We start from the raw sequence: 27,835 nt of genomic DNA, 5'->3' as shown, positions 1-27,835 counted from the left end.
GTACCTGTGTGGGCTAGGGTGGCAGAGGATGTAGATGCACCATTGGATGTATTAGAGGATGCCTCAAGAGTGTGCAAGCGCCGGAGCAACTGATTGATATCATCGCGCAGACTGGTAGAGGAATCTCCTGAAGAAGGTGTAGGCTTAGTAGCAATTGAAGACACTGTGTCAGTACCATCATTCGACACTGCATGATTGGCCAACTGGGTTGCCCATTCTGGCTTGCCATGCTTTGCCTAGCAAGTCTCAACAGTATGGTTGGGCTTCCCACAGTATGTGCACTGTCGAGAAGCACGATCGGAGGGCTGTCCACTAGAACCTCGACCAACTGACCCATGTCCTCCCCTATGACCGCGACCGCGACCACGTCCACGGTTAGTTACAAAAGCAGAGTTGTCTTTAGAAGACGAATCAGATTTGGTTGAGGAGGTGATTCGCTGCAATCGGGAATAGGCATCATTCAGAGTAGGAACCGTGTCACCTGCAAGTAAGTGATCCTTTACTGCCTTCAGATCATTATCCAGACCAGCCAAGAACTTGGAGACAAAAAACTCATTATGCTGAGCTTTCAGCTTGTTAATATTAGTGATCAAGGGTTGGAAAACATTAACTTCTTCCATCATTCCCCTGAATGTATTGTAATACTCCGAAAGAGAGTTGTCAGACTGGCGAAACTGAAACAACTTCTCATAAATATCATAAATTCTTGTCATGCTCTTTTCCTGAGAGTATGTTTTCTGCAAATCATCCCATATTCCCTTTGTAGTAGAATGGAACATGAAATTGGCAGCCACATCTGGTTCCATACTGTTCCATAACCAGATTAAAATAAGGGCATTCTCCTTCATCCAGTCATCATAACCAGTGGCTGAAGATAAAGGAGGATCAAAAGTGGTATACTTGAGTTTTCCCTTAGCCATCAGGTACACCTTCACTGATTGAGCCCAAAGTAGGTAGTTGAAGCTTCCCTTGAGCTTGACGGAAGTAATCTAGACATTAATGTTGTCCGAGGTAGAAGAGGCAGTAGTAGGGGTAGTAATAGGGGTAGTCTCTTTGATCTCAGCCATGAGAACCAAAGAATATGACCAGCAAGTAGTCGTAGAGACAGCCAAATATGATGCACACACCAATCAGATCTGAAAACCGGCAGCCAAGTAGCAATCGAACACCAAAGAATTCAAAATTTTTTTTCAGGCGATAGGCGCTGCTGCTGTTGGGGTCGAGTCAACCTTGATGGGAGTACCAAAAGAAGCTTCAAAAAACTAATAGCATAGGTAGATAGGTAGTAGGCAGCAGCGACTTCAAAAGTCAGGCAGTAGAGACTTCACACATAGGGCGGCAGCCACAAAACAACCAGAAATAGGAGCCGCGGCCATGAAAAATTCAAAAAACTTGAGTCGCTGTGAGTGTAGACTTCAGCGATTTCAAAGAAAGGCATGGTACTCAGGTATTAGTATTTGAGACGCCTGGTTGTACTTTAAATCATCATAAACCAGGCCAAAACAATATACTATATGCAGCAAGAGGTGGCTGCGCACCAAAGGGGAACACTTAAGGCGGAAATCAGCAGAGATTGATCAACCAAAAATCGATTTGATTACAGCAGCTCTGATACCATGTTACAATCCCAGATTCCTATAAGCAAACCAGTAAACCAGAAAAAGAGAAGAAAAGAAAGAGAAAGAGAAAGAGAAGAGAGAGGAAAAATCGCAAGTAGTCCCAAAAGTGGAGAGCAACCTGCAATCTGTCTAGAATGACTGATCGCAGGTTCTCCTTATGCATATATATTAAAAAACCAAAGAAAGTTACAGATATAACCCCCAACACAACCAAAACCCTAACAAAGCAAAAGAGTACCGATAGGACAATTGTGCCCCTATCGGCCAGGTTCCAAATAGCGCTAGCGCTGTTTCTGAACAGTGATACTTCAATATGCTGGATGGAAGAATTGCCACTCTTTCATCTCATCTAATCCTTTTATTGATAGCAATAATCATTTTTAAGTCTAAAGATTGCATTCTAGGTACAGTAGGAACTATATAAAATCAAGCCCTTGGAAAAGGGTCTATTCCTATTAAATTGCATGAGTTATAACTTCATAAATTATGGAGGTGTGAAATTAAGTAGTGGTAATTGATAAAGGTTGTAAAAGTGTTGCCACTTTGTAGTTTTTACACTTCTTTTTCCCCAAATGTTACTGATATGGTACTTTTCCTGTTCTATTAGATTATTTATTTTGAAGTGTTTTATTTATGACCATTTGATTTTGAATCATTATATATTATATATGTGTGCCACCTTGGGTGTTTGGGCAGGTTAGACCGTTAGCCCACTCCTAAGATATTTATTTATGGGGTGTATGACGTGATCATATATTTTATTGATTAACTCAAATAATGCTTACTACTTAAAATCAAAATTTTCTACATTTTTTAACCCACAAACTAATGTCTTTTGGGGTTCACTTTATCCGACTCATAATTTCAGATTCAGGTGCTTGTAAATTTATTATAACACTAGCATCTCATATTCTTCACTACCTAGTATTGTCATTACTTGTATATTTGTTATTGATTTACATATAATGCCTTTTTCTCCCCCCACCCTGGTGGAAGTGGTCTGATTTCCCTATTAATCTTTTGTTTTTTGATTGGCAATCACTAGTTTTTACGGATATGTTGAAGCATTTACTAACACATTTTCTTTGCATGTTTGGTGTGAGAGATTTGGGGGTGGACCTTGGTGCAATGGTAAGGTTGCTCGATTGCGACTAAGTGTCATAGGTTTAAATTAGGAAACAACCTCTCTACGAAGCAGGGGTAAGGCTGTGTACATTATGACCCTCCCTAGACCCCGCCAATGGCGGGAGCCTTGTGCATTGGGTACGCCCTATGGTTTTTTTGTTTGTTCTGTGTGAGAGATGTGAAGCATTTTTTGTGGTCTCTATGGTTTCTTTCTTACAGTAATGCTGACCAGATGGCTGCACTATCACATTAATTCTTCAACTAAAAGAAGAGAGCCACTTTTTGACTTTAACACCAACCAAAACTCATTATTTACAACATTTGCTCTATGCGTTGCTATTGTTTCATAAATTGGAATTTTGAAGGAAAAAATGCATTACATAATGAGGAGGCGGCTATTCTTTTCTTTCTCCCAACTATTATAATATTACTTTAGCTTTAAGAATATTTTAGTTTATTGGATATTGATTCTGATATTCCAAGTGGTGTTGTTTATGCGTACTTTGGTGGTGGCAGCTGGAACTGGAGTCTGTCCAAATGGACTGTGCAAATGCTCGACTTGAGTGTAACGCTGCTGATGAACGAGCCAAAATATTGGCTTCTGAGGTCATTGGTTTAGAAGAAAAGGTAGTTTTTGTTTCCTTGCTAAATTTCTAGTCTACATCGAGTAAAATTTCCTTCTTAAGTTTTAATGTTTCAAGAAATTAAGTTTTTGTTATCTCTGAAGCATCTTTACTCGTCTTCTAGTATTTTTTTTCCCCCGCTTGGCCTACTTTCTTTTGTGTATTTTTCCCTGGTTTTTTCACCAGGTTTTTTGCTTCTGATGACACTTATCATTACCATATATTGAGTTCATTTTTTTTTTTACTGATCCCCCCCCCACCCAAAAAAAAAGAAGAAGAATGAAACATAGTTGTCATGGTGACAAGGCATTCCGAGGCAGTGGCAGAGGGAAAAAAACCAAGGTGACACCAAGGAACCTAGGATCCACCTTGGCAACGCCAAGGCAACCTTCCAGCAAAGAACACCTTGACTACTATTGAAAGGAAAAACAAATGGACTTTAAACCCTTCAGATAACAGTTTTTGATTGTCAGTTAACCATAGTTGTCAAGGCGTCGCCTAGGCGGTTTGCCTGGGGCCTAGGCGACAGTCGCCTTATTGCACTGCATGCCGTCTTGTGTTTTGGCACTTATTTATATCAAATATCATTTAAGTAAATGCTTTTATTCAAAAATAAGCAAATACCCCCTATTTGAATCCAATAAAAATAGTTTAAAAATCAAATTCCAAAAGGATAAAAAGTCAACCCCCCAGTCCAAGAAGAAAAACTGGATTTTGGTTATAGGGGCGATTTTCAACTTTTAAATGCTGGAGTTTTTCTCAATTTTGAAAATTTTATAAATTCTATCATGTTAAAACATTGCTAAAAACCAAAAGTCTGGTAAAATAATTTTTTGTTTTGATATCTATAAAATTATTTTCATTCAGGTGATTTTAACAACATTCGCACACTTAAAAATAAGTTTGACTGGAGCATAAATTTGTCATTACAACTTAGATTTAAGTAATCTTAGACTTGTTGGAAAGCTGATTTTACATTATAACTGATACAAAAAGTCTCATGTAAAAATAATATCATTTGACCAGTCAAACTTATTATAGAACCAGAGTATTTCTCTAAATTTTGATTTTTTATAACTTAATATGACTTAATGTTAATTTTTTATGATTTAATATGGCTTAATGTTGATTTTTAATGACTTGATGTTGCTTAATCTTGATTTTTTATGATACAAGGTATATATAGCTTACTAAATAATATTAGAAAATAGGAAAAATAAAAAATAACAATTGGTCGCCTTGTTTGCCTCAAGGCGTGCGCCTTCTCGCCTAAGCGCTTAGACAACTTTCCACTGCCTTGGTTCGCCTTGGCGCCGTGACAACTATGCAGTTAACCAGTGTTCACTTTTGTTTCTTCTAAAGAGGACTAACGACTAACATCCAAAGGCATGGACTAGCATATTATAGATAGATCAGAGACATTTCATCTTCTGTTTGTTGGTCTTTAGTTTCGTGTTCAGTTGAACACTTGTCATTCTTTTCTTTGATAAATAATATTTTGCCATATCTTTCTTTTCTTTGATGAATAATATAGTGAATGAACCCATAGATATCCAAATCCCAGTGAGTTGTCTGGTCAACTGCACAAAATAAAGTTGTCTTTATAGTCCATGAAACGAAGTGTTTGGAGCCAACCGCAGTAGAGGAGTCAGAGAAAGGCAGCCCATCATATGGTCTATCACCAAGCACTCAGTGCTCTTTGCTTTCTAAGCTCCTTTGACTCCTTTCCTTACATGTCAGCCAGCGTAAGGCATGTCCGCAAGTTCCATAAATCTGGGACATTAAACTGAAAGTTCTAAACAATTGAAAGTTGTGACCTTGAACTTCATGCCTGTAATTGACTGCTTTTGTTGATTCTGTTCATTATACTATGTGACCAAATTTTGGACTCCGTACAATGCATCTTTTGAAAGGATTACAACTATGTTCCAGTTGCCACTTGTACAGTAATTAATATAATTCCAATATGATATAGGGGCTTCACCTTTGTTTGAACTTTAAAGTATAGCTTGTAGTTTATTGATTACTCCAATTTATGCATATGGATATGATGAAAAGGATTAAGATATGCATGGGGACCACTAGTTTGTGGTGGGTTGCATATAAGGTATCAGTGGTGGATCTTTATCATTTTACGTCTTTTACTAAAATTAACAGAAGATATAGCTCTGGATAGGTTGGAATGAAAGGATTGGATTCATGTGGCCTGCACAAAATAATAAGGCAAGCTTGGGGGAGTGGGGACAGTTATGACCATGAACCATTTAAATGCATGTGGTAAAATTTATTTTTTTGGTCAAAAATGCATTTGGTATTATGACTCTGTCCTGTACTATGCCTTATTTCAGGCAGCACCTTACTTATTTATTCTGTGTCAAGTGATGCTCTTGTCATTCTGATCATTGTGTCGAGTGATAACACCCAAGATAGCCACATGTCAAATTTAGTGGGCCACCCATCCTTATGGCCTACTGTGTATAGGGTCTTCCCCTTTTTTTCTCAATGGTCCACGTTGCACTCGTATTCCACAGTTCACACTCCACATGCTGATGCTTCTGGCACCTGTCAGTTATGATACATGTACGGATATCTCCTTTTTTTGTGGGTAAATTTTAGTTTTGATATTTCGTCATAGTGGTCAAAGCATCGCTTAAGCATTGTGTAGGTGCCAAAGTGGTATTCCAGGCCCCAGGCAACTGTTGCCATTTGTCTAGGCTCCCAGGTCTCAAATCCATGGGAAAAAAAGGGAGAAGAAGAAGCACTGTGGCCTTCATTTCCGGTGTCGAAGAAGAAGATGACAATGTAACAAATCCCATTATATGGGTTTTATTTCTTGAAATAATGTTAAAAACAGATAAATTTAATTTTATGCATTACTCCACCTTGTATATATATATAAGGTAAAGAAGTAAGATCCTTATTTTACATATTACTCCCCTTAAAAAATTACATCTTAAAAGGTCAAAATTTTCTGTTCACATCTACCCCCCCCCCCGCCCTTTTGTATACCCACGATTTGATTGCCTGGGCATCAGGGCACCTCGCCACTGCCTTGGCAAGGCACTTTGACAGCTCTGAATTTGTAACTATATGAGTCTGTCTTTAGTTTGTGATTGGTGTACGTAATTTATTCCATATCTGAAAATTTGTAATATTTATTATTATCTGAGAGATCTCTTATTGGAATCTAGGCATCTAGCTTACTTTGTCTTCTTTGGGTCGGACTTTGGTACAATTTCCATGGTTGGTTACTAGATCATTTTGTTTTTGAAATTTCTCATATGAATTATTTAAACAGGCTCTCAGATTGAGGTCAAATGAGCTAAAGCTGGAGAAACAATTGGAGAACTCAAATGCAGAAATTACTTCATACAAGTATTCTCAACCTTTTTGTTTCATTTTACGCTTTTTACTACCATATTATTTGAGCTTAGTTAATTATCTGCCTTTATGTTGTCTTTGATCAAATCTTGTTTTCAGAATTGAATGATTGCTTGTGCTTTTACATACTTTGTAAGTTGGGTGAAAGGAATAGTTAATATTTTAGAGAAACCGAAGTTTACTCTCAAGCAAACACAGTGTAGACAATTAGCATTGTCATAAGCTCAGTTTAGAATTTTCTCACTCTGTGTAATGCCACAAGAAGGGTCCATTTGTACTCGATATTTCTTCTTTGTTCTCCCCCGTTTGGTGTCTTCTGGATATTCAGACTTGGAAATTAAGATATTGATAATATCTTTTCCTCTTATTGGTAAGAGAAGAACTTCTTTTTTCAGTAAGGTTATACAATGAAAAGAAGCATCAGACTTGATGCTAGGCCTGATGACAGGACTGCAGAGAGATGAAGTTTGCGCCTTCGTTGAGCTCACTGAAAAGTAAAAAAGCTGCTCCCCACTCCCACCTTGGGCCCTGGTTCAAGAGTTTTAGTTTGTTATGCTTGGTGGCACTTTAGCTGAGTCATTCTTCAAGGGACCATCTGAATGACACGTCTATAGGTGTATTTAGAACATGTAATATTCTTTTGATTTTCCCTTGTCTTATTCCCCAAACTTCTTTGGGTCAGGGGTAAAAAAAGGTTTGAAAATAATTTGAAACTTTACAATTAAGTTCACCAATTTTCTGTTGAAAGGGGTATCAGTGTAAAATCCGTACACTTTAGAAACTCAGTTTTTTTTTTTTTTTTTCCAGTTCGGGCTTGATTCTGCCAGAGAGGTTGTTGTTGTTGGGCTTCAGTCACAGAAGCTGAATTCACCTGACATTGTTGGGAGGAATCGAACCCAAAAGCGAATTGAAAGACAAATCAATCGCTGGTAGATAAGTTAAATTTTCAATCCTTGCTGGATCTCTCCTGTTAACAGATTGTTTGGAAGAAACAATGCTTATAAGCTCCTTGACTCTAATCCCCACTGGTATTTCACATGAAAACAGATTGTGAGAGGCCAAGAAGTACTAGACCAGATTTTTTCTGTTGTTACTGCAATTTTACTTAGTAAAGGGCAAGAGAAATCGTTAGGACTGAGGTCCAGAACAGGTAGCTTCTTGGAAAATATGAATCTCGGCAAAAGCTTGCAGAGAGGAAATGCAGGTGGGACTCCCTCTAACAATGGAATTGTTTGCAAGATTGAGGACTATGAGCGAATCAATGGAAGTAGAGAAGGAAGAAAGAGTTCCCGAAATTTTGTTTGAAAGAGATTTAGAGACACCAACTGTTGATTAAAATCACAAAAATGTTCTGGACATGAAATTGTGGGTGAGGTACAAATCAAGAATCTCTACACCAAACGAATTTGACCCAAGATTGAGTCTTGGAAGATTGGAAGAAAAATAACCAACCCATGAAGGAATTTAGCCTTCTAACCCTTCATTTTCTCTCAGGACATGATCCTCCGGAAGATGAAGCGCCATTAACACATTTGGAATGACACCTTGAAGCCGATTCTGGGTGAGATCTAGAATTTTTCAGAGCTTTTGACCTCCCAAAATACCAAGGGATTGAACCTGATTAGTTGTTGCAAGGCAGAAGAAGTGTTTCGAGGGAGGAAAGCTCACATAAGCTTGGGTGAATCAGGCCAGAGAGGTTGGAGTAGCTGTGATTGATTGAAACCACCTTCTGGGTTCGGTTCTTGCTGGTGATTTTGGTCCCAATTGCTGCATTTGGGACCAACCCAAGTCTATAAGATTTGGTTGGAATCGTTAATGGCTGACCTGAACTTGAGAAGTGAAGCTTTGTCTCTGGGCTCATAATCAATCTCTGGGTCTCGGATTACAGCAACGATGAAGAAGTTGAAGCTCAGAATTACAAGGACTAGGAGACAGGAATGAAGCAAGCTGGGGCCTTTACAGAGTAGGAAATTGCTGCTGCCATTAGTGGAGTTTGAACTAGAAACATTGCTGCTGCCATTAGTGGAGTTTGAACTAGAAACATTGCTGCTGCCATTAGTGGAGTTTGAATTTGCAGAGAATGGACTATAAATGAAGAAAAATAAACAAATAAAAATGGGAAAAAAAGGAGAGGGAGTGAAAAAAGTAGCTTAGAACTTAATTATTCTCTCCTACTGATAACTGACATTCTCTATTCTGCACAGAATTCTCCATTAACAGGGTGTCACCGAATGCGTCGAGAGTGAGAGAGACAGTTATGATAAAAAAGGTGAAGTGACATGGAAAATAAAAGCCACATACTGTTACTGTTATGATCAATTAATTTAATGTGATTTTACCATTATGATGTCCCAACGAATTGTGATCATCAAGAGCTGCCATTGTTTATTGATCTAGAAAGATCTCTTGTTCTTATTATTAGATCGTGATTGGATCCGCATATGTTTGGTAAAAAGAAGAATCCTCTCCTTTGAGAATAATCAAAAAATGGAAAGTGTTCAATTGGAACATGAAAATGTGACTGCATTGGTCCTAGTTACTCTTCGGAATGGAGTGGAAGAAGGGAGGAGATTCTCGAACGTCGGAATGGAGTGGACATGCTTTTTGAGTACACATGTGAAATGAAAGAATTTTACCTTCACTGAATGGAGTAGTGTGTTATACTAAAAGGGTAACAAAATAAGGTTACAAATTATTTAGCACCTTGAGGGGTGTCAATAAGAAATCCCTTCTTTAAAACTATATCTAACTGTTCAAAATTGAGCTGCTTTGCAAGAGTTTTACAATTCTTGGACATAGAACATCCACAGGGACCTCTCACCTTCTGCAAATCCCATCCTACTTGCTCCAAACCATATTTGGCAGAGGTAACCACTATTGATAGAGCTCTGGTCACAACACTGAGACTCCAAAATCCATTTCCAAGTTGAGCCCAGTTCATCTGTTTCACCGTCTTAAAAGCCACACACTGCAAAGCTTTTAGCTGTATACTCTATAGCATCACTGTCAATCAACCAATTGACCCCTCTTTATAATCTTTATCACTTTGTACATCTCATTTGTGAGTGGATATCAAATGGATTCCATGCTAGAAATCCTGCTGCAGGCTCTTGGTCATGATAAAACTTCAGATTCTGTTGTCTTTTCCAACCTTCTGGTAACGCTATATTCTCACATACTGACCTTTATTGCAAACTTAAAGCAAGCATGTAACTTTGCATACTCTTCTCTGGTACCATGTGTAACTGATCTTTAAGAAAGGGGGGGAAATGTAGCTTTTCATTCACAAGAGATCTAAAGTGTTTATTATGGAGGTTGTTTTTCCGCACATTTTTTTTTTATTGGTTTGGCTTTTTTCCTTCTTGGTTTTTTAACGTCCATGGTCCTCAAGAACCTTGGTTCTATATCCCCTACAGAAAGAAAGTGTCTAGCCTGGAGAAAGAGCGTCAGGATTTGCAGTCAACGATAGATGCTCTGCAAGAAGGTATGACTTAATATCATGTGATTAGTCAAGGTGATGCATACCCACTTGTTTGGGAATTTTTTTTTTTTGTAGGTCAGAACTATTTTATAGTGTGTTGTAGGTCAGAACTATTTTATAGTGTGAACACTAATGGCTATTACTGTGATTTGCGACGTTGTCTATATGATTCTCATATGACTAGTCATAATCTCTATAGAGACTGGAAGCATGTTATTTGGCATTGCATGTCTAAATTAAGTATTTCTAGACATCGCATTGTATATGCGACTGAAGTTTTTTCTCTATTTAGTATTTACTGCGATGCTACTTACCGTACACAGAGAAAAAGATACTACAATCTATGCTACGAAAAACATCTACAATTGGAAAGTCGGATGATGTCAGGAAGTCACCCATCACTACAAAAGATGTGTCAACTTCTACAGAGGACATGGGTATGCATATATTTGGCTATATTTCCTTCACCCCCTTCTGTTTGGTGCTTGGCCTTATGTTTGGATGATGTAGTTAATTTCATATTGTTTAACTGACTGACCTATTTGTTTGAATATTAGGCATTTTTAATCTTCTCTCTCTCTCTCTCCCCCCCAGGGGGATCTATTATGATATCTAGTCTTATACAGGTATTTGGTTAGTGCCGAATGAACAGAGTCCTGGGTGCGACCTAAATGTACTAGTCCGTGCAGGATTCTGTGTTGGTTACACCAGTATCATTAGTGGTAATTTTGCAAAAAAATTTCAACTTGCACTCTCCACGTGCCACAAACATCAGAAATACAAAATTTTGAAGCTTTGGGCTTTTAAATTAATTTAATTACTTCAATAATTATATTATAATATTAATTTTCAATGTTATTTTACTATTATATTATTATTATTGTTATATTGTTATAACAGAAGGAAGACTTAGTGCAATGGTAAGGTTGCTCCATTGCGACCTAGTGGTTGTGGGTTTGAGTCGGCAAACAGCCTCTCCGTGAAGCGGGGGTGCGGGGGTGCGGGGGTAAGGATGCTTACATTATGACCCTCCCCCAACCCCGCAGTGGTGGGAGCCTCATGCACTGGGTATGCCCTTTTTATTGTTATCATGAAATATTATGATTTCATGTTTAATAAGTAGCAATTTTATTAATAGAATTGTCATAAAACTTCAGAGTAGAGATACAATTTAGTATATTAGTGATACAACAACAACTACAGGACCTTACCAAAGGACTGAGCACGATGGCTGCTATAGCTCCCGATGCACCAAAATGCATCCCACAAATGAACCGAACTCACAAACGAATGTCCTCTCCAAAGCACAATCTTGGTAGAACAATGCTTTGCTAAATCATCAGCCACTTCATTGAAAGTTCTCCGTTTCCATTGGAACTGAAACTGCATTTGAGAAACAAGGTACTGAGCAGATCTGATGCAATAGGTTTTCCGCCATGGTTCAGTGCTGGCTTCATTACGAAGAAATATAAAATGTCATTTTACCCACAGGATGGTTAATGGTTCATAGATAGAGAACCAAAAAAAAAAAAATAAAAAAATAAAAAAAGAGAGTCTATGGTCTACTGAATGAATAAATGAAAACAGTGAAGATAGACCCCTCTAGGAAGAAGGATCCACTACCATGTAAGGTTGGATCATCTACAATTGGAAAAGTTTCTTTTAATTGGCTGGAGTTCCTATTACATGCAATTAGTTTTTTCTTACTAGATGTTTGGTGTGCTTGACTTTAGTTACCATGTTTTAGCTTCACCAGTCCACGACTGGTGATAAACCTTCTTTAGTCGAACTTGATGGGCTTCCAAGAGTTCCTCTTCATTTTTGGTTATCAACATTCAACAATTAGTGATACTATCTTTACTTCATAAATCTGTTCCTTCTTATATCTTTATATATCTTCTCCTTCATTTTCAGTTATTTATCTTGCCAATTCACTTGGTAGTGATATGACTATTATGGTTTTGATCATTTTTCTTTGTGGTTCCTTCAAATTTAGTTTCTGATCATGCTTGGATTTTCGCTCAGGTGATGTTATTTATGCTTCAGTTATTGGGGAAAATAGTGGTGCTGACACAAGCACTTTCCACCTTGAAATGCAAGACACTGCATCTTTTCCCTCGAGAGGAACCTCAATATCCCCATTGGTGCCTGAAAATATGCAATTCCATCCTTCAGCTTTGTCTGCGGCTATCCCTCCAGATCAGCTGAGAATGATTGACAACATTAATTCATTGACTTCAGAGGTAGTGATTGAAGCCATGATTAGTTTTTGCTTCAGTTTCCCAATTTTTGTTGTTCAAGTCCTTAGGTTTATGGAATCATGTCTTTTCATCAAAATGTAACCTGATAACTAAGACATGAAAATGGGGCATATAACAATGCCTACTTTTAATTCATTTACTGACGAATATAGTGTGGTTGCAGTTAGCATTCGAGAAAGAAGAGTTAATGCGAGCTTTGGCAGTTGAATCCTCTTATAGTTCCAAGCTGAAGGTAGTGTTAGCTAACAAACCCAGAATCCTGCATTGGCAACTTTTTAATGAAACTTTCAGTGGAAAATTTATTGGAGATTATTTCTCAGACATGCATCCATGTGCACACGGTTTATATAATGATGATGTGCACGCCATAGTTACTGTCTTACTGAATTATTTGTTTGGAAGGTAATACATCCGGTAGGATCAAGTTTTAAAGTATCGGTGTCATGTATCGTATTGGTCGGGTTGATTTTAAGAGACTTATGGTATTGTATTGGAGATACACAAGATACGCCAAAGTGCACATGGAAATGGTCAAGATATGTATGGAATACACTTTTTGGAGCTAAAAACAGTATAAATAAGTAATTTATGACATGTCACATGTATCATGCATAAACATTAAAATGGAGAACATATTATCATGGGATAAGTGTAGAAATTGTTATAAAGGATGAGGTTTCTTATATGTAGTCATAGTCTATTGCCATGAAGAGTGACTACGATGATGTTTTCCTAAAAGGTATAGGACTTGGTTTTTGGAAGAAATGAACAAAAGAATTCAAACATGAAGAATTTTCATTTTTCTATAAAATTTCTTCAATCTTAATACAAATATTTGCAGATGATGAAGTTTGATGCTATGGGTGGTTTATTTTACCTAATTCCATCGATTTATAGCAAATAGGTTTAAAAACAATGATTTAACCACTAATCAAATTCTTGATAAACCTACCTTCTGTGAAATTTCATTCAATCTCTGATTTCAAATTGTTGGATGATCCAAACTTAGGGGTACCATTTAAACACAAAGATCAAGTTCTTGAGAAACCTATATTTTTCTGTGAAATCTAAAATCTCTGATTTCAACTTGTTGAATAATCCAAATTAGGTTTTTTTGGCACCCTTTCAGTCATTTTTTGGTGTAGATTAATCGCCAACCCAAATTGTATGCAAAAACCAAGTTTAGGGGCTTAGGAGGACTTGTAATTGGGAGTTTTTGAAGTGTTTATGTTTTTTTTTTTTCTAGGTTTTGTAAGTTCTGTATTGAGAATGAAACCTTATGGATTTTTTTAAGAGACGTACCGATAGTATTGACATGTGTTGCACTGTATCGGCCAATAAGGTGATTTAAAGTTTTTTAAAAAGGGATACATATCGCACTATATTGCGTCGATACCTATTGATGTGATACAATATGGTGGGATACTTTAAACCATGGGTAGCATGGCTAAACTTGAGGGCCATAAAAGAGGGGACCATATAAAAAAGCCCGTCTCCAAACCTAGGTTCAAGAAGTTGGTTTCGATAGACTTCTAGTCAAAATTTTGCTTCGGTCGGTTGGTGGATTCGTTTGTACCTTAGGTTGGCAGTGTATGTTGTACCTTGCTTGTATATCTCTCAAAGATATCCTATGTCGTATGATTTAGTGCTATAAAACACTAAATATAAGAAACCAATATTATGCAATTGCAAGTGACAAGTGGAGAAAAATGTTTTACAACAACTCAGCCTTTTCCCAAGTAAATGGGGTTGACTACGTGGATCCGCGATTGGGGAAGACGAAAAAGAAAGGAAAGAGGAGGGAAATAGAGAAAGGAAGGAAAAACAATGCAACACCTCCGGGACATTCCATCTACAAACAATATGCGGCATGGATCTTTATCCTCCAAACAACTCTTTTAGATGTCATACTAGGATCAAGGCCTAGCCTCTGCATGTCGTTCCTTACCAACTCATAAATGGTCATCTTAGGTCTGCCCTAGCCCTTTTAGATCCATCCATCAGGATTTGATCACACCTCCGCATGTTCCCAAGGCTTCCGTTGGACATGTCCAAACCACCTTAAATGACATTTTCGGAGCTTGTCTTGAATCGAGGCAACTCCCAGATCAGCTCTACGTTGTCATTACTCATTTTGTCTCTCCTAGTTTTGCTGCACATCCATCTCAACGTTCTCATCTCTGCCATTCAACTTATCTGTATTACACTTCTTAACTGTCCAACAATCCGCCTTCATACATAATAGCTGGTCTAATGACTGTCCTGTAGAATTTTCCTTTAAGCTTTAGAGGAATCCGTCGATCACACAACACTTCAGATGCTCCTTCCCACTTCATTCTTCTCACTTTAATTCTGTGGGAAACATCATCATCTATCTTTCCTTCCTTGTTTATGATTGACCCCAAATACCTAAAAAAATCGCATTGCAGGATCTGTCTCTCTTCGAGTTTCACCACCTCTTTATTAGTCCTTGAGCTACGAAAGTTACATTTCATATGCTCTGTCTTCGTTCTACTTATCTTAAGACCTCTTGATTTCAAGGTAGATCTCCATAATTCCAACTTATCGTTAATCCTTGCCACAATCTCAACCACCAGAACAATATCATCTGGAAAAAGCATACACCACAAAATCCCTCCTTGAAAGTCCTTGGTTAAGTCATCCATGATAAGCATAAACATATGAGGGCTATTACATCGAAGGTACAAATGTACAGTCATTGGCAATGACTTCGCAAATTATAAATTCACATGAAAGCCCAAAGGTGCTAAAAAGAAAAAGTATCTTGCTGTTCCTCCTAGTTTCCTTCTTTATGTCAATACTAGAAAGAGTTTTTGGGTGGGCTCGATAGACAAGGAAGATTGCTGATGCCGACAAAACCGTTCCTCTGACTCGATCACAAAAGATGGCCATGTCATCATGGTATGTCAGAAGAAATGATCAAAGTCAAAGATAGCAGCATGATATGTCACATAATCCACATACTTTAGGTATTCCAACCTCCTTTATAGATCACTAGGTCAGGAAGATGATGCGAACGTGGCTTCATCGTAAACGTTGCTGGGTGTGCCAGACTATAGGACTACTGTTGGAGGCTTGGGAAAGAGAAGATGCTATAAGTGAAAGATGTTACACCCTGTGACTGATCATCATGAATACTGCAGAATGAATACGATGAAGAGCCATACTAATCACATCCACAATACTTGACATTGAATGTGTCAATGGGAAATGATGGTGCACGCCACTGTCCTGGCTGCTGAATCCACTGCTACCATCCAGACTGAGGCCTTCAAGTGTCTCAAACGCAGAAATGTCTAATCTTGATGTCAATGTTGTCATGTTCCTCATTTGGTTTGAAGTTGCAGCGCAGGCCTCTACCTCTAGTATAACTTGCATGTGAGGGGGCACATGCACCATGGTCGGCCTCCTGGGTAGCATGATGAAACTGAGCCTCTCCGGTGAATCGGATTGGTTGAAGCTCCATCTCCTCCTTTTCCTGGTTTGGCGCCTCTTGAAGGCTTGCATATCTATCTCCATCACCTCCACCATGACCATCACCACCATCTACACCAATTGAAGTCGACTGTGTGCATGTGCTGCCATTGGATTGTGAGCAGTCAACATCGTCATCATCCTGCTAGATCGAGACTCAAAAGGTCGAGATGTCTATGAGTGGACTCGACCCTCTCGAGAAGACATAAAGTCGCTAACATTGGCCTCCATATGATTGCCATGTCCAATTGGGCATACCACTAGTTTTATACATCATTGGCTCATCCGGATCCCTCACCCACACATACAGGGGATCTTCCTCATTTGACTCTAGCCCATGGTTAAAGAACTCGAGCGATACAATCGAAATTTCCACATTTCGCCGGTATCCCATTACTCCAATACCATATAGCCTGTGACTTTAAAAAGTCACTGGTTTCAACAAGTTTCAACCAAAATTCCCACATTTCGACCGAAATGTTGAAAATTTCGATTGGATCAATGGGTTCGACCGTTTGGGTTGAACCAACCCTTATGAAACATGCTTTTAAGGGAAACCAAGTGTTCTCTTCTCAAAATTTCGACCATTTCCCTATATTTTCTTCTCTGTGAGGTGGGAAACTTGGGGAAACACTTAAGATTTCCCCCTTGTGCCCAAAAAACTTCAATCTAAGCTTGGATCTTGCAAAATATTTTGTTGACAGTATCTTTGGGTATCCATCCCAACCTTGTGTGCCACATCTACATCCTATCACTGTGACTGAGCCATTCCCTAGGCTGGGATACCTAGCTGATATTGATGATGCATCTTATAGATGAGCAGTGATGGACTACCAAAACAATTGGGCCCAAAAACATATCATGAGACTCATATGTGGTGCATTCAGAGGAGCAGCTACGACAATTGCAGTGGTATGCAGCTTGTGGACTGGAACCGCCTAGACACTCTACTTGGAGTTGACTTTTGAGTGTTGAGAGATAACTCACAATTATTTTAATATTATTATTATTTATTTTGGATCCTTTGCATTATGTATTATGCACTTATATAGATTGTAGACTACACTTAATGTATACTATGTACTTATGTAGTATAATGGCAATCAACGACTCAATGTACACTACCAAACTTTGGTTCACCCCACAAGTATGACTTTAGGTGTTTTTCTATGAAACTAATTATGTGAATGTGTTTGCAATGTCTAAAATAGAATGTACACAAAAAATCAGGCAAAAAAAACACATTTTGGGGGTCTAAACCAAAGTTTCCACCAAACCGGGAAAAATTCCCTGGTTTCTTCGAAATCTCCCAAGTTTCGACCGAAATTTCTGTCTCCCCAAGGGTCGAAACCCGATACCTTGAACTAGTCTAGCCGGAAGATGTTACTAAGTTCGATTGGGTCTTTGTCATTGTTTATCCCCATGTGTATGTGCTCCATCCTCAATCTCATGTTGTAGTGCATATACACCATCTGCTCAAGACGTTTATGACCCAATCAGTTCCGTCTCTTCAAGTGGATGAGTGAAAACTTCTAGTTTTGCTTGCATCCAGAGGCAGAATATGTTTGGGATGGCACTTTAATTACTATTTTCCTCAATTTAAGTGCATCTCTCTCTCATATAGCACCCACCATTCACTTGCATTAGATTATTCTTGGTAAGTGCTGAAACTTGGATACTACATTAGTGGATTTGATTATATTTATTTGTGTCGTCTCACATTTTCATTCTTTTGTGCTTGATTTTTGAAGGATATAAATATGGAGCTTTCCCGAAAACTGGAGGTTCAAACTCAGAGGTTAGAGCTCTTGACTACCCAAAGTATGGCTACTGAGAACATCTCAGCAAGACAATCTGATCCACATTCCATGACAGAGAGCAGAGTGTTCGTTGATGAAGGGGATGAGGTACCATGTCTTACTGTAGTTGTTACATATCACTAGATATAGTTATTCAGTTCTATTAATTCGTTTGAGCAAGTGTTCTGGATGAGGTATCATGTTTTACTGTTGCTGTTACTTTCACTAGATATAATTATTCAGTTCTATAAATTTGTTGAGCATGTGTTCTGATAAATTCGATTAGTTTCCATGTTTCTGTAAATTTAAGAAGACCAAATTCTGTTGTGATTGCAATGTGGTGTCTGGAGAGGCTCTGAACGTGGGAAGTGATGCTCTGGGCTCAAGTCATTGGGATTCAATCCCAAGGTGGCGTTGGGAGATATTAGAGAGATTGTTCTGGATATACAATTCTGGTTCCAGGAAGATGATACGTGTGAAGTGGAATGTATCTTTTGTGGTTATTTCTATATTTTTTTATAGGGATTATTTATTACTATTTTATTAAACAGTTATAGTTGGTTTTATTGGTCTGTAGAGGTCTAGTGTTGTTATAAAGTTGGTAGCCACATTGCTTTGAAAAGATAAAGTTTGTAGTCCTATGAAAGTGGAAAGCCTTTTTAAGGTTTTCATTTTTAGTAGTCTCATTCGATGTTTAGAGTTCAACTAAAGATTTAGAGTTCAACTAGTCATCTTCAGTTCTCTTATAGGGAAGTTAGTGGGTTTATAGATACCTGATATCATGGTTCTAAAACTCAAATCGGATCGGTCAGTATAGGCTGGATTGGAACGGAGTCAGCCTTTATCGATCCCCGATTCATACTTTTCTGATCCCGTTACACATGTGGTCTAAAGGTAAAATCGTAATAAAAACTGATTTAAAAAAGGTGTAGATCTGTCTGACACAGTCCGATCCAGGCCAATCCATATCGGTATTGGAGTGGTATGGGCCTTGACCAATCCTGTGAACGTTCTTGAGTTTTAGAACCTTGCCGGTCATAGGTATAGTTTTTGAGATTTGAATAAATGTTTTAAATTCCCTTAGGTTCTGGTCAATAGCACTTTCAAAAATTGAATTTCATTTTAAGTGGCAAGAAGAGCCAGAAGGATCTTATTGTTTTTGTTAGGTCCCAACTCCCAACTTCACATTGGTTGGTTATATATAGATGGAATTTGTACGTATTTTACTTGGCAATTCTGCATTGTATAGTGCTCTTGTCTTGTATAGTATGGTAGGCCTTTTTGTGGGCTTCTGTTTTGGGTGTTGCCCTAACAAAATTCCATATTACCCATATAAAGAAAAAGGGTTGAAACAGTTTTTGGCTGATGCTGACCATTACGCGCATTATAATTAGGAGAATGAGGGTAGGGCCTTTGCCTTGCTTAGCCAGTTTACGCTTTGTCTGTTGTATCTGTTTTTCTTTTGTGCTTAATATATTTTCTTTTAAACCCCCCCAACAAAAAAAAAGGGACAAATCGTAGCACTTGGGCATTGAAGTTCTATTTTATTTTTCCACTTTTCAAGGCTCACATGGAGTGCTGGGGTGGGGGGGGGGGGGGTGTTCATTGGGATTGGGTTGCATAATGAATAATGAACTCTTCGCTGTGCTAGTATTCCTCTAGAATTAGTGAAATGTTGATATCTATTCCTTATATGTCTGTGCAATGCCTTCCTTGTTTGTACTTGGAAAAAAAATTCTCAAGTTAAAACATTTCTTGTACATATCGCTTTTGTCAATTTTTGTTGAGCTTGATATTCTGATTATGACTAATACTATTCTAGAGGATTGATTTTTAAACATTATTTTTTCTTTCTTCTGTCCAAACAGGTTGTAGAGAGGGTCTTGGGCTGGGTAATGAAGCTGTTTCCTGGAGGGCCATCAAAGCGCCGGACCAGCAAACTACTTTGATCACAATTTTGGGAAGTCCAACAACCAAAATTTCATGCCCCTCCAAACCCCTCCATTTCTCCACTGTGGTGCATTGGAGGGCCATCTGTATATTGCGAGCCACTAAACTTGATCCATTCTTTTCAACAGAAGAAAATGAAGGTTACTTATTTTTTCCTTTTCCTTTTCCTTTTCCCCTTCCCTTATTCTTTTTCCCTGTTTCCCATTTCGTTGGAAGAGGCATTTGTCATTTCTTTGATATTAAAGAACAATCCCTTATCGATCTTACGGAGATATGAGAAAGGAAAGAAAACTCCTTGATCTCTCCCAAGTGGATGATGTGATTCGTTATTTTCTTTTCTTTTCTTTTCTCAAATTTTAGTGGGGAAGATGATAGAGGCCAACAAAGAATAGTAGTAAAATACACTGTAATTTGCCTTTGAAGTGAACTTATTTTCATACTTCTTGTAATTGGGTTTCAACATTTTGGGGAGCCCAAAATCTTAACCCCTGATACCTGGGTTCGGTTTGTGTGTGTACCATATCTGAGGAATATAATGAATTACATTGATGCAATTGGTGAACTTGCTATCCTTCAGTTATCCTTTTTAGATGCTCTTATCCTAATGGCTGTTCGGATTAGATTATGTGATTTGATTATTGAGTTATCATAAGGAAAAAAAGGTGATTTTCTCAATTGGGAGAACACAAATTTCAAGGCAAACCACTTACAGAAGGAAAGAAGTTAAGCTAGAATGTTAAAGAGTAAAAAAGTTTGTTGTCCTGGAAGTAAGCCTCATTGAGGTGGAGTACCCAGTAGTAATCAGTCACAAAACTAGTTGAACACTTTCAATCCTATTACTTGTCTTCTCCAGGAGATTCCTTCAGTGTTGAAAAACCTAGAGTTGGGTAAATAGAAATCTGTTGAAATCTATCGAAACCATAAAAAATGGAATCGAGAAGAAGGAACAAAGATTTTCTGATTCTTTTCCCCCTGGAGTTTCTTATTCAAGAGTCTTATAGATTTAGATACAAGAGAAAGGATAATTGATATTTGGCTATTTAGCTGATTAAAGAAAAGAGGGGGGGGGGGCAATGAAGCTAGAAAGGAAGATTAAAATGCGCTTTTATGACCTACTCAGAAAAGGTGTATTGAGGATGAAGCATGATCAGAATCAGGGTTGATGGATTCAGATTTGAACCTGATTCTAATCAAATTTTTTGAACCTTGGATTCTATTCACCAACTTTGCTAAAGCGAGTTTTGAATATTTTCATTGACCAACCAAATCAGCTTCCAGGTTCCATTAGGGGTAGAGGTCCAGGACCAGAATGAGCTTGATAGGTTACCTTTATCAGTCCCATGTTTCTGTCTAAGAGTATCATTGGGAGCTATCTGACAATGAGCCTAGGATTGAGGGAGGCTAGATGTACAAAAGAAAAGAAAAGGAAAAATATATGAGAAACTTGGCTGATCAATCAATAGTGTAGGGGAATCCATGGTTTTCTTTTTTTTTTTGGGGGTGGGGGTGGTAAAAAGAAATTTTACTGGAAATAATGGTGTGATCAGACAAACAAAGATGGTGAAGCTATGGAGTGAAAGTAGGTTAATCTGTTAGACATATAATAGACAGGGGCCTTCCGTGCCAAAGCATCTGCAACACCCATGGAACACAGTCGAAAGAAATTGAATGAAAAACAATACATCATCGTCTTCCATTGTGGAGAGATGTTTCTTTGATTAGACGTGGTAACATATTTGCACCTTGAAGAAACTGTATGACCTCCCAATTATCTGACTTGTAGCTAGAGTGATGATGGAAACCTACGTACAAAGCTTGGGATAAAGCATTCTGAAGTGCCATGGCCTCGCTTTAAATGACTAAACTGAAGTGTTGAGCTCCCGTGGTAACATTGATTTGGGAGCCGAAATGATCAATGATGGATCACGTGGATGAAATCATTACTCCCTCTATAGTAAGAGTACTCAAGTTACCCTCAAAACTCTTGATTTTTTGTATCCAAATGTCACTCCTCTATCGTTGTGGTCGTGCCTGACAAATATTCTTCATCCAAAAATATATCTTATAGAAAACTAGGCAAGTTCATTAGAAGCCAAATTGGTGGATTATGATCCCTTACGAAATCCCTTCATCCCCCCACAGCCACCCCCCCCCCCCCCCCCCCTAAATTAGATTTTAGAACCGGCATTATTTATTTTATTTTATTTTATTTTTGCGGATTGAAAACAACATTCATAGCCTTCTTTTATGGGAGTAAAATTGATACATGCGTGGTAAAGAGATGCGAGAGAAAAGGATCGGATGATGAAGAATGAGTTGTTTGATGAGAGAAAAAATATTTTGATTTTACAAAGAAAGTCTGATGTCCTCTTGTAGAGAAAGCCTACCTTTTTACTCAATAGAATAGTTGATTAAGATTAAAAGTCTATCTCATTCATATTATGTAAAGAAATTAAAGATTACAAAGTAGTTAATATTACTTTGGCACATTAAGATAACTAACTACCACCTCTTAATAGTCATAACTAAATTCACTACTCCACTACTCTTTTATTTTATTTTTTTGATAGAACTACACCATTCCTTTTATGCTTACTTAAACTACTGACACATCTCTACCTATACAACTATCCATTCACACCTCAATCATGTTTTATATTCTTGCATATAGCCTTCCCAACCATGCACTTTTGTCTCGGTACATAACAAAAACCTACACCATTTAAGCATCCATTGTCTACTTAAAGGTAAAAGAATATTTCATTAAGGACTCAGTTTCCTTGAAACCCTATAGTGGAAAAGGAATTCCTTCACAAACCTTTATTCCACTTCGATGGGCATAGAGTATTTTACAAACACCAACCCCCACCCCAAAAAAAAAAAAAAAAAAAATTTGCAAGAAAAATAGTGTGAAAGCCCTTTTCAACTTCCAACATAAAAGGGAGAATAAAGATGATGCATTGGCAATAGAAGTTCCTCCTGGCCCAGTTGATCTATTTCACTATGCACCAACGAATGATGCTAAACAATTGACTGATATATAAAACAACAAAAATAAATTTTTTAAAAATAAAAAATAGATAAAATTTTTTGATCCGAGAGGGACCCTACACCGCAGACAAAAGGGGCACAATGGCACAGAATGATCACATAACGAAAAAGAAAAACCATTTAAAGTCCCCCCCACCCCCACTTTTTTTATTTTTTTGGGTACAACTTGAAAGGCACCCTAACGAAGGTAAAAGATTCTATTAAAAAAAATAAATAAATAAAAAAGGAATTAGCTTCTAATCCTAAGAAGGGTCCAGAGATTTCCAGTAACGCCATATAAATCACAAATCAAGCAGAGTGCAGACCCCACCTCCTTGGCTCCTCCTGTTTGCTTCACTGTCCCTGTACTAAAAGTTTCTACACTGCCGATTCACATGATAATCTCATACAATCACGTGTCGATTTCTCTTTGGCCCTACAGAAGCAGCAATTCGCAACTTTCATGGATCCCGATTTCCAGCAGATGTGGAACAGTAGATTGCCGAAGAGCCCAGAGAGAGAGAGAGAGAGAGAGAGAGAGAGAGAGAGTCCTCAAGCTCTCCATGGCGGAGATTACGGTAGTCAGAGCTTGTGCATTTGGCTCTGCTCACAAGCACAACAACCCCTCTTTTCCTTCTATCTACAACTCTTCTCTTTCTTCTCTTCGCTTTTTTAACAGTTTCAGTAGCAGTGGCAGAAGCCGATGCCTCAGCATATATGGCGGAAGGAGAGTTGGGGTTGCGGTGGTTCGATCCATGACTGCTTCATTTGGGTCTCGATTGGAGGACAGTGTCAAGAAGACCGTGATTGAAAATCCCGTTGTTGTCTACTCCAAGACTTGGTGCTCGTGAGTTTGAATCAAAGCTGTCCTCTCCCTGTTACTATTTTGTTCTATGTTCAATTTTGGAATTCTTTTGTTTGTATAATGCGGTGAATTATGAGATGGGTTGTTTGTTTTGGGAAGGTATTCTTCGGAGGTGAAGTCATTGTTCAAGCGACTTGATGTGGTGCCACATGTTATCGAATTGGACGAACTAGGTAGGTGTTTCCTCTTCTGCGGGGAGAATCTACACACTTAACCTGTTTCAGATCAATTCATTGCCATTGCTATTGTTGACCCTTCATGTATCTGTGCTGTTTTGCCTTTTCTGTTTCATCTAACATGAGTTTGTGGTAGCGTAATTGGTAATCAATCGCTTGATCTTTCACAAATTTGAGATGAAATTTCAGGTTTTTAATTTCAGAAATTGTCCTGAGAGAAATACTAGCTTTTCGGTGCTAGAATTCTTCTTGATAATAGCTAAAGCTCCAAAATGTGCAAGCCGAATGAGAGCACATCCCCTGGGTTGTAACTAAGTTTTGATTGTTCAAAGTCTCTGAACGAGTTGTACTTCTTTGCTAGATATGGGGTATCAAACCTAGATTTTAATGCCCAATAGAGAGAACTTAAACACGCAGCATAGCTCCTTAATCTAGTTTCAGCGTGGTAAACATTGGAGAAATGGAGGAAGATAGGAGTAGCCACCAATTATGGATTCAATGCAATTGATAATTTTGAAACTAATGCAATCTTCTTCTTCTCCTCTTCTTACTAAAGACCACAGCATTGGGTTGCCCCTCCCAGACCCTGCGGCATTGGCTTTCTCTTTTTTTTTTCTTTTTCCAACTAAAGACCATAGCATATTTGAAATGATGGGTTGTTACATATGAATTATATGATCAATTACGTCTGTTCTCTTTCAGGTCCTCAAGGGCCACAGCTGCAAAAGGTGTTGGAAAGGCTCACCGGGCAACACACTGTCCCTAATGTTTTTGTTGGTAATTAACCTTCTGGAATGCTTATTATTATTTACCATGTTACTGTTAGATAGCATGGTTATATGGCATTGGCTTTGAATCCTTTACCAAACCAACACGATGAACTGCCCATCCACCATGAAAGGGGCACGAGGGGAAGAAAAGGTGAACTAGTAGATCTGGAATGGACTGGTGAAGCCCCATTTACAGCTTGTGTTCATGTTTTCTAATGTTATGTTTTTGATGATAACTATCCCTGTTCCTGTTGGTGGAAGTTTTAGTTTTGGTTTGACGGTTTGGCATGCTGTTTGCAACAATGGTGGATCCCTACTCAGATCTGTCATCTTTTTGGTGTATGATTTAGCTGAACAAGGTTTTCATGTCTTTAACATATGTGGGGGCATAGCATATCCTGTTCTTTGAGTCGATGGTAGTGAATGGTATTGTTTGCTCCTTCAGTTTTCTTTATTATGGCTTTGTGGCCGTGTGCCAATTCAGATTCTCAAGGATGACATCTAGATGAGTGGCTAAGTCTTTGTTAGTTATGGCTTAGCTGGTGGTTTGCATTGGATTTATGTAGGTTTTACGCTTGAATAGGTTGCTATAACTGAACAAATCAGATGCTATGTCAGTTACCCCATTTTGTTAAATAGGAAAATTTTTTAGAAGGTGAAAGGGGAGGATTATAAATGAGGTCGGAACCAAGATGATTACACTGCAGAACCTCAAAAGCAAAAGGAAGAAGGAACAAGAAGGGGGAGGGCAGGAAGACACCCCGTCTAAGTCATTCTGCCTTGTGCATGATTTAGCCAGAATATATGCTTTCTCATGGCCATCTCAAAACCCAAGAAATGAGGTCTCATGGAAAATACCGTGCCATCACAGTCTATATTATTTTGGGATCACTCCGAAGGACCTTTAACAAGTAGATTCTTCATTTTGATTGTTCTGGAAGTATGTCTGCCAGGAAGAATCTTTTGGCAGTACATCCACTATAATTTGACAATGATTTAGTAGGTTTAGTTCTAGTAGCATAGTTGTTTTAACTTGTTCCTTATAAATGATACGCTATCAATACAAACCTTAACAATGGTAATCTTGGCATAAGTTTAAATTCCATATACATAAGTTACCAAGACTGGTACATATGGTATATCTTCAACCTAAAAAAAATAATTTTGTGTGTGTTTCCTTTTTTGGGTTCATTTACTATGAAAAAAAGAGAATCAAAACTAAAACTGCATATGTTACACTGAATTAGAGGTTGACATGTGTTCATCCTGAAAATTTTTGTTTAGGGTGCATGGATTTTTTTCTTTTCTTAAAGTATCTGATCAGATTTTTTATGTTCTTTCTGTTCAGGTGGGAGGCACATAGGGGGCTGTACAGGTACCTTGGTTGACATACTTTCTTATTATTAGAAAGTGGTTTGTGCTAACTTGATATTTAACTTATATTGGAGTAGTGATAATTCCAAAAATCATTTTTTCTTGCAACTTGCTGAAGTATATCTGGTCTGAGTTTGGAACTTGCTTCTTTGTGCAAAATTAGAAAGAATGATGTGATTTTCCAAAGCTTAAAAAGAAATGCAAATCAACAGATAAACATGATCCCTTATGTATGGTGGCAGACTCAGACTTGATTCTTGATGTTTTCTTCCTTTGAACAGATACTGTGAAACTATACCGGAAAGGAGAACTCACATCATTACTATCCGAAGCTGGTGCCAAACCTACTGAGAGCTAGCCATCTTGAGTATATGGTTGTACTGAATGCCGGTTCCTTTGGCCAGCTTTGAATATAATTTGGATTGGTATTTCTACGTTAAAACAAAATTCATTTCATTGACATTATTTTCAAGGAGCTTATCCAATCAAATTATGTAATCCGTTCTGTGTATCTGAACTAAATTGTAAAATGAACGCTCACTGCTAGTTTCTCTTCATTGAAAATTAGAGCGACTGCCAATGATAATGTGAAATGTGAATCCAAAACAGAAAGATGATGCGAGGATGGATTTGGTATTTCTTGTTTGTCTTGTCATTTTTAATTATTTTCTATTGCTTGAAAGTGACCCTTGCACACTAGGATAAAGCTTCTAATGATCTGCATCTTGAGCCACATGGAAGTCTGATCTGGTCAGATTTGATTGTTAGATTGGTACTATTTATACCCTTGGAGTGGCCATATGTCAAATTTGAGGTCCAATCATGTACGAGTATTTCTTTCTTGTGTTACCTTATTGATTTAAAGTTGCCAATATTCACTTTAAACCAATTTTTAAAACTTTGGGAAATGCTTTTGGCTGAAACTCAACAGATGGATGGAGCACCAAATAAGCTGGTCATGTGGTAGATATTTAGGGCCATATGGACAGCCTTGATGAGCTGCAAAGGAAACTTTACCTAGTTTTAATTTGTAGCCTATGTTTATTCTCCAACTAACTAGTTTTTGTTGGGCGCAAGTCTTGTTTGGACATTGAATCCCATTCATTTCTGTTTTTACTAGTAGAATTAGAAGACATTGTTGATTCCAAGCCTCTTTGGCTCAAAAGTGGAAGGCCTGTGATATTTTAAATTTATTGTGCAGAAGTGTTATTTGGCTATTTCTATCTGAAATATAACTGTGTAGAGTTAACCTCAACCAATATCTTTGGTTGCTTAAATGGTAAGAATTAAGTTTATGTTCTTAAGTAACCAATGTTCGAAGTATTGGTACTCACCAAAAAAAGTGTAGAGGTAAGCTCAGAAGTGTTTTAGGCATCTGTTTCAGGATATAATGCAAGTGTTTAAGCTTAATGAGACTGGACCATTAAAGTTGACTTGGTGGAGATCTGTGTATAATTAAAAGATAGTAGGGAACAAAGTTGAGATTCCTCACTTGTCAGTGGAGTGGGAAGATTGAAGAACATACATGCACCATTGACAATTTCCATATTGCAACTGCATTCGTTGTCTATGAAATTCTGAAGCTATTTTTCTTGACCAAGGAAGTTAAAATGTTGATTGAATTCAACATTGATGATGGTTGGGGTGGGGTGTTATTCTTTTCTCATGCATATAGAAGATGGGAGAGGGTTTCCCATGCTAAACTGAAGATATCAATCCATGCTTATTCCACATTTTTTAAATAGATAAAGAAATAAAAACAAAATACATGTGTAGGACCCACACTTTTTGAGAAAGCATGGGAAAGAGGTCTGTGGGGATCTTTTCCTCATAAAAGATTGTCAAATTTAAGTGCACAAAGTCTTAACATTATGGCTATCATTCAA

At 37.9% G+C, this 27,835-nt stretch overlaps 2 protein-coding genes across 2 annotated transcripts in view; both read left to right on the top strand.

Moving 5' to 3' along the window:
* Nucleotides 1-20,296, top strand: part of LOC122088538 (protein BLISTER-like) — a 30,865-nt gene extending 10,569 nt beyond the window's left edge. The window contains exons 6-13 of the mRNA XM_042657833.1: nt 3,261-3,371; nt 6,666-6,742; nt 10,165-10,232; nt 10,553-10,666; nt 12,255-12,472; nt 12,654-12,722; nt 17,737-17,892; nt 19,653-20,296. Of these exons, the coding sequence (XP_042513767.1) occupies nt 3,261-3,371; nt 6,666-6,742; nt 10,165-10,232; nt 10,553-10,666; nt 12,255-12,472; nt 12,654-12,722; nt 17,737-17,892; nt 19,653-19,733 (894 nt within the window). The 3' untranslated portion in view covers nt 19,734-20,296. The remainder of the gene's footprint in view (nt 1-3,260; nt 3,372-6,665; nt 6,743-10,164; nt 10,233-10,552; nt 10,667-12,254; nt 12,473-12,653; nt 12,723-17,736; nt 17,893-19,652) is intronic.
* A 2,936-nt stretch (nt 20,297-23,232) lies between these two features.
* Nucleotides 23,233-26,585, top strand: LOC122088537 (monothiol glutaredoxin-S10-like). The gene is made up of 5 exons (XM_042657832.1): nt 23,233-23,611; nt 23,729-23,802; nt 24,508-24,582; nt 25,924-25,950; nt 26,231-26,585. The coding sequence occupies exons 1-5, from the start codon at nt 23,328-23,330 to the stop codon at nt 26,305-26,307; spliced, it is 537 nt and encodes a 178-aa protein (XP_042513766.1). The 5' UTR covers nt 23,233-23,327; the 3' UTR covers nt 26,308-26,585.
* The last annotated feature ends 1,250 nt before the right edge of the window (nt 26,586-27,835 follow it).

Source organism: Macadamia integrifolia, chromosome 9 (genome assembly GCF_013358625.1).
Source record: "Macadamia integrifolia cultivar HAES 741 chromosome 9, SCU_Mint_v3, whole genome shotgun sequence".
NCBI lineage: Eukaryota > Viridiplantae > Streptophyta > Magnoliopsida > Proteales > Proteaceae > Macadamia > Macadamia integrifolia.
This window is presented reverse-complemented; position numbering and strand designations above follow the sequence as displayed.

Bases quoted from the DNA above. Each gene is read 5' to 3' on its own strand.
- LOC122088537 (XM_042657832.1), top strand. From the start codon at position 23,328: ATGGCGGAGATTACGGTAGTCAGAGCTTGTGCATTTGGCTCTGCTCAC. The intron at 23,803-24,507 runs GTAGGTGTTTCC...GTTCTCTTTCAG, and splicing joins TATCGAATTGGACGAACTAG to GTCCTCAAGGGCCACAGCTG. The intron at 24,583-25,923 runs GTAATTAACCTT...CTTTCTGTTCAG, and splicing joins TGTCCCTAATGTTTTTGTTG to GTGGGAGGCACATAGGGGGC.